The sequence below is a fragment of the Dama dama genome, chromosome 30 (assembly GCF_033118175.1).
Source record: "Dama dama isolate Ldn47 chromosome 30, ASM3311817v1, whole genome shotgun sequence".
Lineage (NCBI taxonomy): Eukaryota > Metazoa > Chordata > Mammalia > Artiodactyla > Cervidae > Dama > Dama dama.
In genome coordinates this window covers 70,600,786-70,616,818 of record NC_083710.1, presented here as the reverse complement: position 1 = coordinate 70,616,818, position 16,033 = coordinate 70,600,786, and the positions used below count along the sequence as shown (strand labels likewise).

Here is a 16,033-nt window from a genome sequence, read left to right as displayed (position 1 = left end):
GGGCAGGCTCTTGGAAGAGGCTTAAGTGAGAGTGGACTTGGTGGTAGGAACCTCTTCCCTGCCTACCTTGTGCCCCGCCTGCCCCTCTAGCTTCAAGTTCTGATGTTCACATACTCCCTGCACTCGGGTCATCTGTACGTTCTCCCGAAGCTTGGTGTCCTCCCAGCTCCCCCTGCACATGCTGTCCTCTACCTCAGAGACCCTTCCCCTCGTCACCTGGCCGGTGAATGGCTCCTCATTTTCTGAGCTGACTCTAGTGTGTCTGCTTCTGTAAGACACTCAGTTCTTCCTCAGTGTCTCATGTCTAAAGAAAATGACAGGTGACTGGATTAAAAAGTGTGGTATATCTTCACAATTAAACATTATTCAGCCTGAAGAAGAAAATTCCGATCTAAGGACATCAGGTTAATGATATAAGGCAGACATAAAAGGCACCAGCACTGTAGGATTCCGCTTACTTGAGCTTTCCTAGAGTAGTCAGATCCATAAGAAAGAAAATTGGATGGTAGTTGCATGACCTGAGCAAGGGGAATTGGTTTTTCTTGTATAATGTATACAGTTTCAGTTTTACAAGGGGGAAAATATTCATGAGGGACATCATGAGGGACATCAAAGTGTCCACCTAAAAATGGCTAAGTTGGTTAGTGTTACGGCTGTACTTTACCACAGTTAATTGATGGCATCTTTGACATACTCTGTAAGTTGGGGCCTGTATCTCACAGATCCCTAATGCTTCTTAAAGATCAGAGAGCATCTTATTTTCATCTCTGTTCCCCCGCAAAATTGTATTTTTTTAGGGCACACAGAGTGTGCTGAGAGACTCCCCGCTGGGAAAGTGAATGAGTAACACATAGTTGTGAACAACCAGTAACCAAAACACACACACAGCACAACTGCGTAAATAACCTTTTACCTACCATGTTAAATACTTGGTATTTAACTGCTCTTTAAAACTCTTCCCACCACAGACCCATCTAGTGGATTGGAGCTGTAATTTAATGAATGATACCCTAACGCCCAAATGATATGCAGGGAGAAGCTTCAGTTAGTCACACAGCAAAAGCTGGCTGGTAGATTGGGAAGGAAGTGAGGTTTGCTTGCTTGCAGACATTGTGTCCACCATATTTCTTGTTGTATACATAATTCTGTTAATTTACCCATCTCAAATTCGCCAAAAGCCATAAAGTATGAATTATCTAAGAAGCTGAAATACAGCTTAGGAACATAAGCTACGTGCATTCTTCCATCTTAAAATCCCCAAATCATAGATCTATCCAAGGAGTCTGGAGAGTGAATTAAAAACTGCAGTAATGTGACTTTTGGTCTGTGTCTCAGTCCACTGTCAGTATCACCGTTAGCTCCATTTCTGTGTTTGGAGATGACCCTCAGGCAGTGTGTTCATGAAGTCATTTCACTCCACCTGTGTACATCTCAGGTTTCCCCTCCTGCTCACCTGTCCCAGCCCCCGTCACTCCAGGACACCCCCTTAGTGTTCCATTTGATTGAGAGCTGGGAGTGGGGGGGACGTGGGAGTGAGCCAGCCTAGCACAACTGGGGCTTTAATTCTCTTTCTCTCATTTTCTCTGCTGTCGCGATTCCCAGAAGTAAATGGGAAAAATTAATAGGTATTACGCTGGTTTCTAATTCATAGAAGAAATAGCAAATAAAAATAAAGAACCAAAATGAGGTAAATAGCACTGTAGACTTTCTGAGTAGATTCTGAACACAGGCTGCATTTTTCATTTAGATGATTTTGTGGTTGATTTGATCATTTTAGAAAGTACTGGGCCATTTTAAAGCGTTTTCCAGCTCTAGAGGTAGATTGATTTTGGTTTGTTATTTTTTTCTCGCTCGGAGCTATTACTTGGATAATACATTTTTACAGATGCTTACTAGACCTTGCTATAACGTGCAAAAATATTAGTTTCCTACCTTTTCTCCTTTTTACATAATATATCCTCAGCAAACCCTCCCCTCACTCCCAGATTGTCCCGGCTTTCTAATTCCTTGCAACTCAGACTGTGTTGCCAGGGCCAGCAGCACCTACACCACCTGGGAGCCTCTCAGAAATTCAGAGTCTCAGGCCCAAAGAGACCTCTTTTCTCAGCATTGCATTTGAGCAAGACCTCTGTAAAGGTTTTCTCTGAATGTCTTTGGTTTCAGGAATGTAAACTTCAGTGACACTGGTGGCACTCTCCATGGGCAATTCATAAAACCCACTGGTGTCCTGGGAAAGACTTGCAGATGATAGTTTTGATAAGTGAATGGTAGAGATAGCCTGGTCTGGGTTTTCTTTGAGTTGTTCTCTTCTTACCTATCCTCACTAGAGTGTTGAAATTGCATTCCTATAGCCCTGAGCAGCTCTCAGTGTCCCTGCCATATCTTGGCCATTTACCCAGTCTACAAATATCCCAGTTTACACAGATGCATCAGTTTCAGTATAACTGATATTAATAGCATGAGCTTCCCTGGTGACTCAGTAAAGAACCTGCCTGCAATGCAGGTGACCCAGGTTCGATTGCTGGATTGGGAAAATCCCCTGGAGAAAGAAATGGCAATCTACTCCAGTATTCTTGCCTGTAGAATCCCATGGTCAGAGGAGTCTGGCAGGCTACAGAGTGTCAGACACAACTGAAGTGACTTAGCACACATGAAAGCGTATCATATATCCCACCAGGAAATTTGTAGTTGGCCACCTAATTGGTAAAAAAAGACCAACTTCTGCATACATGTTTGAATTTGGACAACTAACTAGTTTTTACAATAAAATTTTACTGCTGGTCTGCATTTTACGTGCATTATATTGAATCTTTGATCTTATTGTTAATGCACTTAATTTCTCTGCTTAGATTTTAATAACTTGGCTGATACTTGACACATATCTTCCGAGGGTTTAATTATAAGTATTAATTGGTTTGTAAAATGTCTTTTGATGTGCTGAGATGAAAGGTGCCATATAAATAGAAAGTGTTGTTTGTGTTGTTGTTTTTGTTGACCTCATTATGTGTGTTTTGTCTACTGGTTACTGCCTTTTAAGACACTGAGACTTGCATTTTAAAATTTTAAGATGTTTCAGGACAAATCATTAGGTATTTATTATCTGGAAGTGATTTAGTTTGTCTACCAAAGAATACTTCCTCTTAACTGAAAGAAATCTGGAACTCGGAATATTTGTTTGTATGTAAGACTTCTGACATGGCTTGTTGACGTATCTGCAAAATTGCTCACATGATTCTCAATGTTCAAATATCGAAACACTAGGAATATAACTAATGTAAAAGTTGAATTCTGATGGAACACTTGGAAAGCTTCTGACTTTTTACTTCTTGTGGCCTGATTCTGTTCTTCGAACAAGGGGTCTTAACCATGGCACATTTGTCAATGTCTGTCATTTTTGGTTTACACCATCTGACACATGGTTTCTGTCATCAAATGGGTAGACTCCATGGCTATTGGTATCCATCCTACAATTCTCAGGACAGCCTCCCTTCTCCAGCAAAGAATTACCTGATCCCAAATCTCAACAGTGCCACAGTTGAGGGACTTGAGAGACTATGCTTAGTAGACCTTTTAAAATTCATCTTCAACAACTAGGGTTTTTCCTAGGTTTGTTGCATATTGTTAGTTCTTAATCCCTCCTGGATCTCTTTACAGATTGGCATTGTGGGAAGAACAGGAGCTGGAAAAAGTTCTCTCATTGCTGCCCTTTTTAGAATGTCGGAGCCTGAAGGTAAAATCTGGATTGATAAGATCTTGACAACTGAAATTGGTCTTCATGATTTAAGGAAGAAAATGTCAATTATACCTCAGGTATGCACATCAGAGCATTTTCACGTGTTCTTTTTATACACCATCTAAGTTTAATTTCTTTTGATTTCTTGTTTTTTAGTTGGATGAAAGTGTTGATTGTTTCTTCCCCAGTAGAGTGTATTTTTAAGTACAGGTATTTTCACAGCTACTTTCTCAGCTATCAGGTTTTTTGTGTTGTTAGTTTCTTTCTTTTGTGTGTGTGTGATTTAATAACCTTTCCAGATAAGATTTCTGGATTTAAGCTTCAAGTACTACTATTTTGCCCACTGATAACCACTTAATTATGAGAACACAATTATAAATGGTTTGTTTAACATGTGAAAGGTTTCTGTCGGGAAAAACAGGTATCTTAAGTGTCTTAATGATGGAATTTTGCTATAGGAAATAAGCTGCATCTTTAGAGTTGAAGGCTTTCTGTGAAAGTGTAGGACATTGAGAATTGCCATGTGAATAGATGGACAGGGCAGAGTTAAAACCTAGAAATGGTTTTAACCAGGCATGCAGTAGAGAATAGTGAGGAAAAGCACAGGACATGGAATTCCATCTTCTCTCCCTTACAAGGTAGTTAACAGTCCCAACTCCTCCAGCTGCTGTGAGGACTAAATAGGTCAGTGCGTGTGGATCGATTCACATAGGCCCAGGACAAGGCTTCTGTGATGGTAGAACATTGAATTAACCATCTCTTCCTGGTTTCTGATTCTTCCTTTTTTTTTTAACTTCTTAAATATGTATGATTTTTAAGGAGTTCTTGATTATTTGCCTAGTAGAGCTCTTATGTTTCATCCACTTAAAATAATGCTGATGATAATGTTTATTGAGCAGTTGCCATCCTCCATGTATATAGCCAAGGACAACATAGATCCTGTGCCTTCATCTTTAATCCTGCCCTCTGCTATGATAAACTTGCTGGTTTTCTTTTTTTATCTTTGGTGTTTTAAAAAAATTCTCTACCATCATCTGACCATCAAGGAATCCTGAGAAAAATAGATACCTTTAAGAGAACCATAGAAAGGAGAGAATAAGAGCCAGGCAAATGTGCTTCCTGGAATGCGGGTATAATGAGCTCTGAAATGTGATTAGGAAGCATGTAGAACATGGCACCCAAGGAAGGAGAACATGGACTTGTGTCTTATCACTATACAACTGTTGCTCCCTACCCCTATCCTCTAAAATACCTGGAATTAGTATAAGTAATTTTGGAATCAAGATATTCTTTCTAGACCACAGTGTAATGCCACACCTCATACCTCTAAAGATGTCAACTATTTTTAAGAAGAAAAAGAACCACGTGTTTATAAGGGTGTGCAGACATTAGAATCCTTGTGCATTGCTGGTGTGTGTGCGTGCTAAGTCACTTCAGTCATGTCCAATTCTGTGCGATGCTATGGAGTATAGCCTGCCAGGCTTCTCTGTTCCTGGATTCTGGACAGGAATACTGGAGTGGGTTGCCATGCCCTCCTCCAAGGGAGCTTCCCAACCCAGAGATCGAACCTGCATCTCTTAAGTCTCCTGCATTGGAAGGTGGATTCTTACCTGAAGTACTTAGAGCAGTCGGTTCTTGGTGGCTGACTTGGTGATTAATGTAGAAAATAAATGTTTCTAGATTCCTACTTTTAAGTTTTGATTTTACCTATCTCTGAAATGGGCCAAGTGAGATTAGTTCGAAGACATAATGGGTGTGTCTGTAAAGTACTTTTAAGTCCTTGGATAAAAGGATTGAGAAACGTGCCCTGTATTACTTTTAATGCTTCTTAATAAGAAAAGGTTGTATGCTTGTGTACATAAAAGAACTCTATAAATAAAGAAATAACGTTAGATGATTCTTGGCTCTGCCAGTAATATTTTGGAAGCACATCTGAGCAAAGACTAAACATCCCTTGACATCACCACGTTTTGGTTCTGTTCCATCAGTTTCCACCCTACGTTTGAGCATGCTCTGTGTACACACTCCAGGGAGCGTGCTTACAAAACAGTGCTAAGCTTTGTATCCATGTAGATAATGATCAATAACCATTGTAAACACAAAACTTTATTTTTTCACTCTCTATGTCTTTGTTTCTGAGGCGCAATGCTATTTGATAAAATAGAATGTTTGTGTAAAGTGTCCCAGGAGATTATTCAGGAGGCAGCCAATGATAGAGCATAGACTAAGAGTCAACATGAGCCACCTTTTAATTCCTTTTCTGTCTCATATCATGACTGTAGGGCCTTGAGGAAGTCACTTGTCTGGAGGTCCAGCGTCCTGGTCCTTGAACCAGGTCTAGAAACTAATGTGACACAGATTTGTTGTGAGATATGACTAAGGACTTTCCTGGTGGTTCAGTGGCTAAGACTCTGCTCGCAGTGCAGGGGGCTCAGGTTCAATCCCCATTCAGGAAACTAGGTTCCACATGCCATAACAAAGACCAGGTGCAGCCAAACAAATAAACAGATGCTTTTTAAAAATACGCTGGGTTCCCTGGTGGCTCAGATAGTAAAGAATCTTCCAGCAATGTGGGAGACCTGGGTTCAATCCCTGGGTTGGAAAGATCCCCTGGAGAAGGAAATGGCTACCCACCCGAGTGTCCTTGCCTGGAGAATCCTGTGGACAGAGGAACCTGATGGGCTACAATTCATGGGGTCGCAGAGAGTTCGGCATGACTGAGTGACTAACACTAAAAATGTAACTTAGGTTAGAAAATGTTTGCTGCCCATGGCTGATTCGTGGGACCAGTCAGCCAATAGTAATTATTCTTAAGAATGAAGGCACTGACCTTTCAGGTGTTATTTCTGAAAGACTAACACATTTTGGAAAGGCTTTGTTCTTTAATTTCTTTTCATGTTTTTGTAGTCCTTGGTGATTTTCATTACTTTTATCGCTTATAACATAAACCACATTGTTTATAGAAATTTAAAGAGTAAAGCAAAATTAAAAAACAATGCAGTAGAGTTGTAGGGAAAAGCATAACTGAAAAATCTATGTAACGTCTTTTCTCCAAGGTGCGAGAGGGAAGAATATCACTTTTTCTCTTGGTGTCTGGCTCCTGTCCCACCAGGTTCTTTCCTGACCATCACCCTGTACCCCAGTCATACTTTGCAGTCCCCCACGAAGACCTCTGGCATTTTTCTTAATTCTTTGCACATTTGCTCTCCTTGAAGACATGGCTTGTGCCTCTCATTTCTGTTGCTCTAGTTTTCATTGCAGCCCCTGACAAATTACACAGTATTAATAATAATTCCTAACACTTGTGGAATTCTTAACACATGTTGGCCTCTTTCCCTACCATCTCCTCCTTAATCCTCACAATTCTCTTGTTATCCTTATCTGACAGATTTGATTACTGAGGCACTCTGAGCTTAACCCACTTAGCAAGTAAGCAGCAGAGCATGAGTTTCATATGTATTTTACGGTGATTCCCAACTCCAGAGCCTGAGCAGCTGATCACCCTGTGAGGACTTTAACACCCTGTTGACTGTCTTCCACAGTAGAACTGCTTCATATCATGATTTCATGTCCACACACACACACACAAATTTTTAAAAAATTATTACTCTCTACACTGCTTTTTACTCTCCATTCTTCTGATGAGCTTTGCTCTTCTTTTAAATGGACTTTAAAACCATCTAGGATATCCATTCTGTTCCAGCTAATATAAAAGATAAAATGACAGTCAAAAGGCACAAAATTGACTTTCTGATCCATTGACTGAGCTTGCAGTCGCAGTCGGATAGATCCCGCCCCTCCTTGTCCCCTGTTGGGCTGGGCTCCTGGTCAGTGTTAGCATCACTGTTGTTCCAACTTCTCACATCAGCCTTGCAACGTTAGCCCCATTTGCCAGTAAGGAAACTGAGTCTTGGGAAGATTAATAAGTTACCCCAGTCTAATCGCTAATATGAGCCTCTTTGAATGATTCTTTGCACCTGGAGAAAATGGCACAAGGAAATTTATGGCACAAGGGAAATGTCTTCTGTTGAAGAGGGATTCCATGTGAATTCAGTGTTTGACTGTAGCCCAGAGGTCTGCACAGATCAGCAGCCATCATCTTAATTATGATTAGAGTCATTTCTTATATTTAATAGTTTTTCTCTATCAAAGCAAAGGCTTGGTATTTTTTAAACAACCCCCTCTGCTCATTTGGTATTTCTGTTCCTTGCGGTTTCGTTAGTAAGTTGAAGAAGATGAACCAGAGCTGTCTCTTTGACTTCTCCATGATTACCTGGTTTTCTTTACCTTTTTATCTTGTTGAGAATAAAACTGAAAGAGAAAAGTTGGATATGCTGTTACTAGTAAAGAAATACAACTGGATTCTAGCCTAAGGTAGTCGGCCCTTTGTTTCTGATACTGAAGTCTTCTTGGAACTGCTCCCTGGAGCCCCTGAAAGAAAACTTTATGTGACTTAAATTTTTCCTTTGTTGGCAAACAATGTTCTATTCTGAATATGGATGATGATTAGTTCATTCAGAGGCTACAGGATCTTAAAAAAAAAAAAAGAGGGTACCAAAATTTAAAGTGACTTCAGGTGCTTCTCTTATTCTTGAAACAGGGAGATGAGTTTACACTTATGAAAAGTCGTCAGACTAGAAAGGAGAACAGGGCTTTAGGAAACCAGGAAACAGCAGCAGTAGATACTTTTTTTTAAAAAATTGAAGTACTGTTGATTTATGGAGCTTCCCTGGTGGCTCAGTGGTAAAGAATCTTCCCTGGTGGCTCAGTGGTAAAGAATCCGCCTGCCAGTGTAGGAGATGCAGGTTCAATCCCTAGATTTCAAAGATCCCCTGGAGGGGGAGATGACAACCCCCTCCAGTATTCTTGCCTAGAGAATTCCATGGACATGGTAGCCTGGCAAGTTACAGTCTGTGGGGTCGTGAAAGAGTCAGACACGATTTAGTGACTAAACCACAACAATTGTTACTTTACAGTGTTGTGTTAATTTCTTAATAGTAGCTACTCATGATATTCCTAGTTTGGGACTGAAATTATTGTGCTTTATTTGCCTTGTTTGTAACCATTTGTACACTTTTTGTCTTGGTCCCGGGTCATTGTAAGCATCAGAAGGTTAGTGGGTAGGATTTCTTTGTAGGATAACAGGAGTCTTTTCTTCCAGCAGCCTATACTAAAAGGTCCCTTAAGGCTGCCATTCTTTAGTCTTTCGGTTGTGTCAAGGGATTATCAATTTACCAAACTAAAAGCTGTGATTCAGCATGGCCATTTTTGGGTCACACAGCTAATATGAACTCATATTCATAACAAAGGGAAAAGTTACTATTGAATATGGCACAAAGGATTACATCCAACTTTAAACCTTGATGAAAAACAGATTGGAAACCAATGCTTCATTTAAAATACTATGTTGTACAAGAGTGTTCTTCAACTGTACTGTGCCAGCTACTTTTTATTAAGTGAGGTTTAATTCTGTGCCTTCAGAAAAAAGATTCTTAGCCTAATAAATTTAGTGTGTATTTACATGAAGCTTCTAGGTCCTACCATAAATCTCTACACTGAAGTGTTCTGCCTGCAGAACAATTTTACAACACTTTATTATATGATTATTAACTTTGTTGGTTATAAGTGGGTACTTTAATAATAATATCTGTCAGAAATGATCATTAATCTGACCCTTGTCTGCCCTCGTAGTATGTGTCTACTGTGAGCACTGTTGTTACCTTTTGACGATAATATAATGGTTTTGTATTTGGCAAGTGGATGAAAGTAGAGTGAGTAGAAACTAAAATGAATGCCACACATAAAATGCATTGACATAGTAAAACAGACACTGTTCACAAATTGCCTGCTGTCTTTATAGCTTTGGTACATCATCCTTTTCATTCCACAAGTTTTGATTGAAATTTTACTGATTTTGAAATATATTTTTGACATGTCATAGCAAAGAGAAATATTCTTACGTATAAAAAGATTGTCTTTCATCCATTGCTGCTAAATAAACAATAGATGCTGCCAAGTATATCCTCTGAGAGTGACAGTAGAGACTTAGGTGAACACCCCTTATAGCATTGTGAGATGGTTAATTTCTTTTCTTTTTGGGACTATCAACAGTGGATTGGTGATAATTAGCAGAATCTCCCTAAGGCCTATAGAGTTTCTGAGGGCTCCTTTTAACACTTAGCATAAATCAACTACAGGCCTTGGTCAAGGATTCAGAAGTGAAGGATCCTTCTTTCTGCAAAGAATCTCGTTTTAGTCCCCTAGTCTTTGGAGAGACTCGTTCACTTCAACAAGATTTCCAAAGAGACGTTGCTGAAGGAAGTAACAATGGAGTGAGGCCCTTATTATGAAATCTGTGATTGAACTTTCACTGGGCTCCCCGTTCCTGTTCTCCTGAACCACCCAAACCACCATTCCCAAACGTGTTTATCCTGTGGGACCTTTTATTGCTCAAGGAAGGAAGGAAGATCTGTCTTTTTTTAAAAAGTAGTATTTATTTATTCTATTTGGCTGTGCCGTGGCTTTGTTGCAGCACATAGGATCCTTAGTTGCAGCGTGTGAGACTCTATTTCCCTGACCAGGGATTGAACCCTGGCCCCACCCCCCCACCTGCATTGGAAGCACTGAGTCTTGGCCACTGGACCACTTGGCCACTGGACCACCAGGCACATCCAAAAAGTCTTTGTCTTTCAAAACCAATTTATTCCATAGATTAGCTTAAGTAATGACTCAAAACAAACACCTCTTGGGACTGCCCTGGTGGGCCCAAGGGTTAAGAATCTGCCTTATAATGCAGGGGACGTGGTTTCAATCTGCTGTTGAGTAACTAGAATCCCGTATGGCGTGGAGCACCTAAGCCCCCCTGCCATATGACACAGTGAAGGTCCCGTAACCTTGTTATTAATGATTATAATGAATGTTGGGGGTTTTTGGAATTTAAATTATTTTCTGTAAGCATTTGTGTAAGATGAAAATAGTTTACAGAAATAACGTTTCCTATTTTGGGGTATATAGGAACCTGTTTTATTCACTGGAACAATGAGGAAGAATCTGGATCCCTTCAATGAGCATTCAGATGAGGAACTGTGGAATGCCTTAGAAGAGGTAATTTATGGAATGTAATTAACGTGTTAACATCAGTTCCTATGTGTGTACGTTTGTAGCATTGCAGGTAATTAATGGCAGCCAATCAGTTTAACAGACTTTGTTTACCTCCTAGGAGAACATTGATGACATTGGTGCACTTAAAATGTGTGTATTGATGATAATGAAAACCAGCAGTATAATGCCTCACACTTTTTAACTTTCTCCTTAGAACCCAAAGCAGCTGGATAACATGGTTTTGTCCTTAGCAGAGCACTGAACTAGAAGGTAACATTAGGGGTTCAAATTGTACTAGTGACCTAGTGAATTAATATCCTAACTACCCTGCAGTATGCTACTAGAGATCAGTGGAGAAATAACTCCAGAATGAATGAAGAGACGGAGCCAAAGCAAAAACAACACCCAGTTGTGGATGGGACTGGTGATAGAAGCAAGGTCCGATGCTATTAAGAGCAATATTGCATAGGAACCTGGAATGTTAGGTCCATGAATCAAGATAAATTGGAAGTGGTCAAACAGGAGATGGCAAGAGTGAACGTCAACATTTTAGGAATCAGCGAACTAAGATGGACTGGAATGGGTGAATTTAACTCAGATGACCTTTATATCTACTACTGTGGGCAAGAATCCCTTAGAAGAAATGGAGTAGCCATCATAGTCAACCAAAGAGTTTGAAATGCAGTAGTTGGATGAATGTCAAAAACGACAGAATGATCTCTGTTTGTCTCCAATGCAAACCATTCAATATCACAGTAATATCCAAGTCTATGCCCCAGCCAGTGATGCGGAAGAAGCTGAAGTTGAACAGTTCTATGAAGACCTACAAGGTCTTCTAGAACTAACACCCAAAAAAGATGTCCTTTTCTTTATAGGAGCCTGGAATGCAAAAGTAGGAAGTCAAGAAACACCTGGAGTAACAGGCAAATTTGGCCTTGGAGGACAGAATGAAGTAGGGCAAAGGCTAATAGAGTTTTGCCAATAGAACGCACTGGTCATAGCAAACACCCTCCTCCAACAACACAAGAGAAGACTCTACACATGGACATCACCAGATGGCCAACACTGAAATCAGATTGATTATATTCTTTGCAGCCAGAGGTGGAAAAGCCTATACAGTCAGCAGAAACAAGACCAGGAGCTGACTGTGACTTAGATCATGAACACCTTATTGCCAAATTCAGAATGAAATTGAAGAAAGTAGGGAAAACCACTAGACCACTCAGGTATGACCTAAATCAAATCCCTTACGATTATACAGTGGAAGTGAGAACTAGATTTAAGGGACTAGATCTGATAGACAGACTGTGTGATGAACTCTGGACGGAGGTTCGCGACATTGTACAGGAGACAGGGATCAACACCATCCCCAAGGAAAAGGAATGTAAAAAGGCAAAATATCTGTCTGAGGAGGCCTTACAAATAGCTGAGAAAAGAAGAGAAGCAAAAAGCAAAGGAGAAAAAGAAAGATATAGCCATTTGAACGCAGAGTTCCAGAAAATAGCAAGGAGAGATAAGAAAGCCTTCCTCAGTGATCAGTGCAAAGAAATAGAGGAAAGGAATAGAATAAGAAAGACTAGAGATCTCTTCAAGAAATGTTCAAGGGAACATTTCATGCAAAGATGGGCTTAATAAAGGACGGAAATGGTATGGACCTAACAGAAGCAGAAGATATTAAGAAGAGGGGGCAAGAATACACAGAGGAACTGTACAAAAAAGACCTTCACGACCCAGATAATCACGATGGTGCGATCACTCACCTAGAGCCAGACATCCTGGAATGTGAAGTGAGCCTTAGGAAGCATCACAATGAACAAAGCTACTGTAGGTGATAGAATTCCAGTTGACCTATTTCAAGTCCTGAAAGATGATGCTGTGAAAGTGCTGCACTCAATATGCCAGCAAATTTGGAAAACTCAGCAGTGGCCACAGGACTGGAAAAGGTCAGTTTTCATTCCAATCCCAAAGAAAGGCAGTGCCAAAGAATGCTGAAACTACTGTACAATTGCACTCATCTCATACACTAGTAAAGTAATGCTCAAAATTCTCCAAGCCAGGCTTCAGCAATACGTGAACCGTGAACTTCCAGATGTTCAAGCTGGTTTTAGAAAAGACAGAGGAACCAGAGATCAAATTGCTAACATCTGCTACATCATCAAAAAAGCAAGAGTTCCAGAAAAACATCTATTTGTGTTTTACTGACTATGCCAAAGCCGTTGACTATGTGGATCACAACAGACTCTGGAAAATTCTGAAGGAGATGAGAATACCAGACCACCTTACCTGCCTCTTCAGAAACCTGTATGCAGATCAAGAAACAACAGTTAGAACTGGACATGGAACACAGACTGGTTCCAAATAGGAAAAGAAGTACATCAAGGCTGTATATTGTCACCCTGCTTATTTAACTTATATGCAGAGTACATCATGGGAAACACATGGAAGAAGCACAAGCTGGAATCAAGATTGCTGGGAGAAGTATCAATAACCTCAGATATGCAGATGACACATGGAAGAAGCACAAGCTGGAATCAAGATTGCTGGGAGAAATATCAATAACCTCAGATATGCAGATGACACCACCCTTATGACAGAAAGTGAAGAAGAACTAAAGAGCCTCTTGATGAAAGGCGAGTGAAAAAGTTGGCTTAAATAAAGCTCAACATTCAGAAAACTAAGATCATGGCATCCGGTCCCATCACTTCCTGGCAAATAGATGGGGAAACAGTGGAAACAGTTTTACTTTTGGGGGCTCCAAAATCACTGCAGTTGGTGACTGCGGTCATAAAAGAGACTTACTCCTTGGAAGAAAATTTATGACCAACCTAGATAGCATATTTAAAAGCAGAGACATTACTTTGCCAACAAAGGTCCATCTAGTCAAGGCTATGGGTTTTCCAGTAGTCATGTATGGATGTGACAGTTGGACTATAAAGATAGCTGAGCGCCGAAGAATTGATGCTTTTGAACTGTGATGTTGGAGAAGACTCTTGAGAGTCCCTTGGACTGCACGGAGATCCAGCCAGTTCATCCTAAAGGAGATCAGTTCTGAGTGTTCATTGGAAGGACTGATGCTGAAGCTGAAACTCCAATACTTTGGTCACCTGATACGAAGAGCTGACTCATTTGAAAAGACTCTGATGCTGGGAAAGATTGAAGGCAGGAGGAGAAGGGGACGACAGAGGATGAGATGGTTGGATGGCATCACCGACTCAATGGACATGAGTTTGAGAAAACTCCAGGAGTTGGTGCTGGACAGGGAGGCCTGGCATGCTGCAGTCCATGGGGTCAAAGAGTCAGACACGACTGAGCGACTGAACTGAACCCTGCAACATTGATTTTATTCCTCTGTTCTCAGGTAACATCTACTCAGTGTAGGCAATAATCGTTTTTCATTATTAACTGAAAAATAAATGAAATCATGGTAATAAAATGCTGTAAAGTTTCAGAAAACTCTTTTCAGAATGGTAAATTACACATTTGGATTGTGATAATAATTATTTTTTGGCAGTCATGTCATTTTAATGCTGCATTGTGAATATAGGTAACAGAAGAAGCCTGGTGCTTTTGCTCAGTTTTTATATGGATAGGTTCATTTCTAGAGGATTTTCTATTTTTCCACCACTTCCTTGAATTTCCTTACCCTTGCATGAAAAAGATTTTGACTGTTAAAAGTGCTACTGGTTTGTATATTTTAATACTAATTATTTTGTATATTTGCCCTAGTTCTAAAATTGATTCTGAACTACTTATGGCAGAAACTCTCTCTAGGTTTCTAAACCATACAAAGGTTCTTAATTCCTCATGTGATCTAGCCTCAGTCTTTTGCTTTTAAAAAGTAAGCGCTTAAGAAATACTTACTGAATAATTGCTTGATCACTTCATTTCAGAAAAGTGTGGCTTATTTCCTTAAAAAAATCATGTTTTTGTCGTTGTTGTACAAATCCCAGTGACCAGTTGCTCAGATTGTTGTTTTGAATTTGTACCTTTTGTCATTTAGTGTCCCTCTTCCAAGCTCTGAAATCTGCAATTTATACAGATGGGTTTGTACTCTGAGCAGTTTGATTCTGAGGTGCCACAATTTCCTGCCAGTAATTCTAGTTTCTGAAAGCAGATTATCTTTGGCAGTCAAAGTTTTTTTTTTTTTTTTCTTTTTAATTTTGTAATACTGATTAATCTTATAACAATAGATTAAACACTCTCCACTCCCATAGGCTGGGGAAATAAAATGTTATGTTGTGTCTTGTGTTTCACAAGGTTTCATTCACTATGAAACTTTCATGAGATTGAAGTTAGACAGCCTTGAGTCGCCTAGTAGTATAGTGTGAAACTTGGGAAAGAAACCCCCTGAATAGGCTTAAGGGTTACAGCTGTCCAGTTAGTCATTTGTTTGAGTTTTTTTTTTAACTTTGAGACCTTCCAAAATGAATTCTTCATAAGATTATGTCTTCAGAGAACCATACTTCCTGCAGGAATTAAAAAAAGTTTTTCTCTCTGTTGAGTACTGACCCCATTGCAGAATGTAATTTGGGAAATTTGAGTCAGCTCTAAAGATCCTGTTTAGATCACACTGGGAGAAATAGCTTCATTTTCTGAGAGACTTTCTGAACTAATCCCTAGGTGAGGTTTCCAGTAGGTGTCCTGTGGCAGGGATGGGTCACTGAGACCTTTCTGTCCTTCACTGACTCTTCTGTCTTCCTTGCTGATATGAAGGAGCTCTCCCCATCACGTGGCTGTACACGTAAGATGTGTAAGAAGTCCTGATGACCTCAGAGCACTAATGTCTAAGAAGCTTGTCCCCTTTAGTAGTAGTTCCTTTAGGAAATGCCCTTCTTCTTTCTGTATCCACAGGTGCAATTGAAGGAAGCCATCGAAGATCTTCCTGGTAAAATGGATACTGAATTAGCAGAATCCGGATCAAACTTTAGTGTTGGACAGAGACAACTGGTGTGCCTTGCCAGGGCTATCCTCAGGAAAAACCGGATATTGATTATTGACGAAGCCACGGCCAATGTGGATCCAAGGTACAATTTCCCATGAAATTGAAATGTGAAATTTAAATGTGGTAAATGGAAAAAAAATTAATGTTGCTGAGACATGCTCTCTTTTGTCCACATTTATCTCTTGATCACATTAATTTTAGAAAACAGAGAAACCAAAACATGTGTTAATGTTATTATGAGGCATCCTAAGAGAGCT

At 40.0% G+C, this 16,033-nt stretch overlaps 1 protein-coding gene across 3 annotated transcripts in view; it reads left to right on the top strand.

Annotated features, from left to right (window-relative positions):
• LOC133049557 (ATP-binding cassette sub-family C member 4) overlaps window positions 1–16,033 on the top strand; it is a 178,685-nt gene that overhangs the window by 149,142 nt on the left and 13,510 nt on the right. For all 3 annotated transcript variants that reach the window (XM_061133650.1, XM_061133649.1, XM_061133651.1), the window contains 3 exons: window positions 3,655–3,810; window positions 10,748–10,837; window positions 15,686–15,858. In XM_061133650.1, coding sequence (XP_060989633.1) covers window positions 3,655–3,810; window positions 10,748–10,837; window positions 15,686–15,858 — 419 coding nt within the window. The remainder of the gene's footprint in view (window positions 1–3,654; window positions 3,811–10,747; window positions 10,838–15,685; window positions 15,859–16,033) is intronic.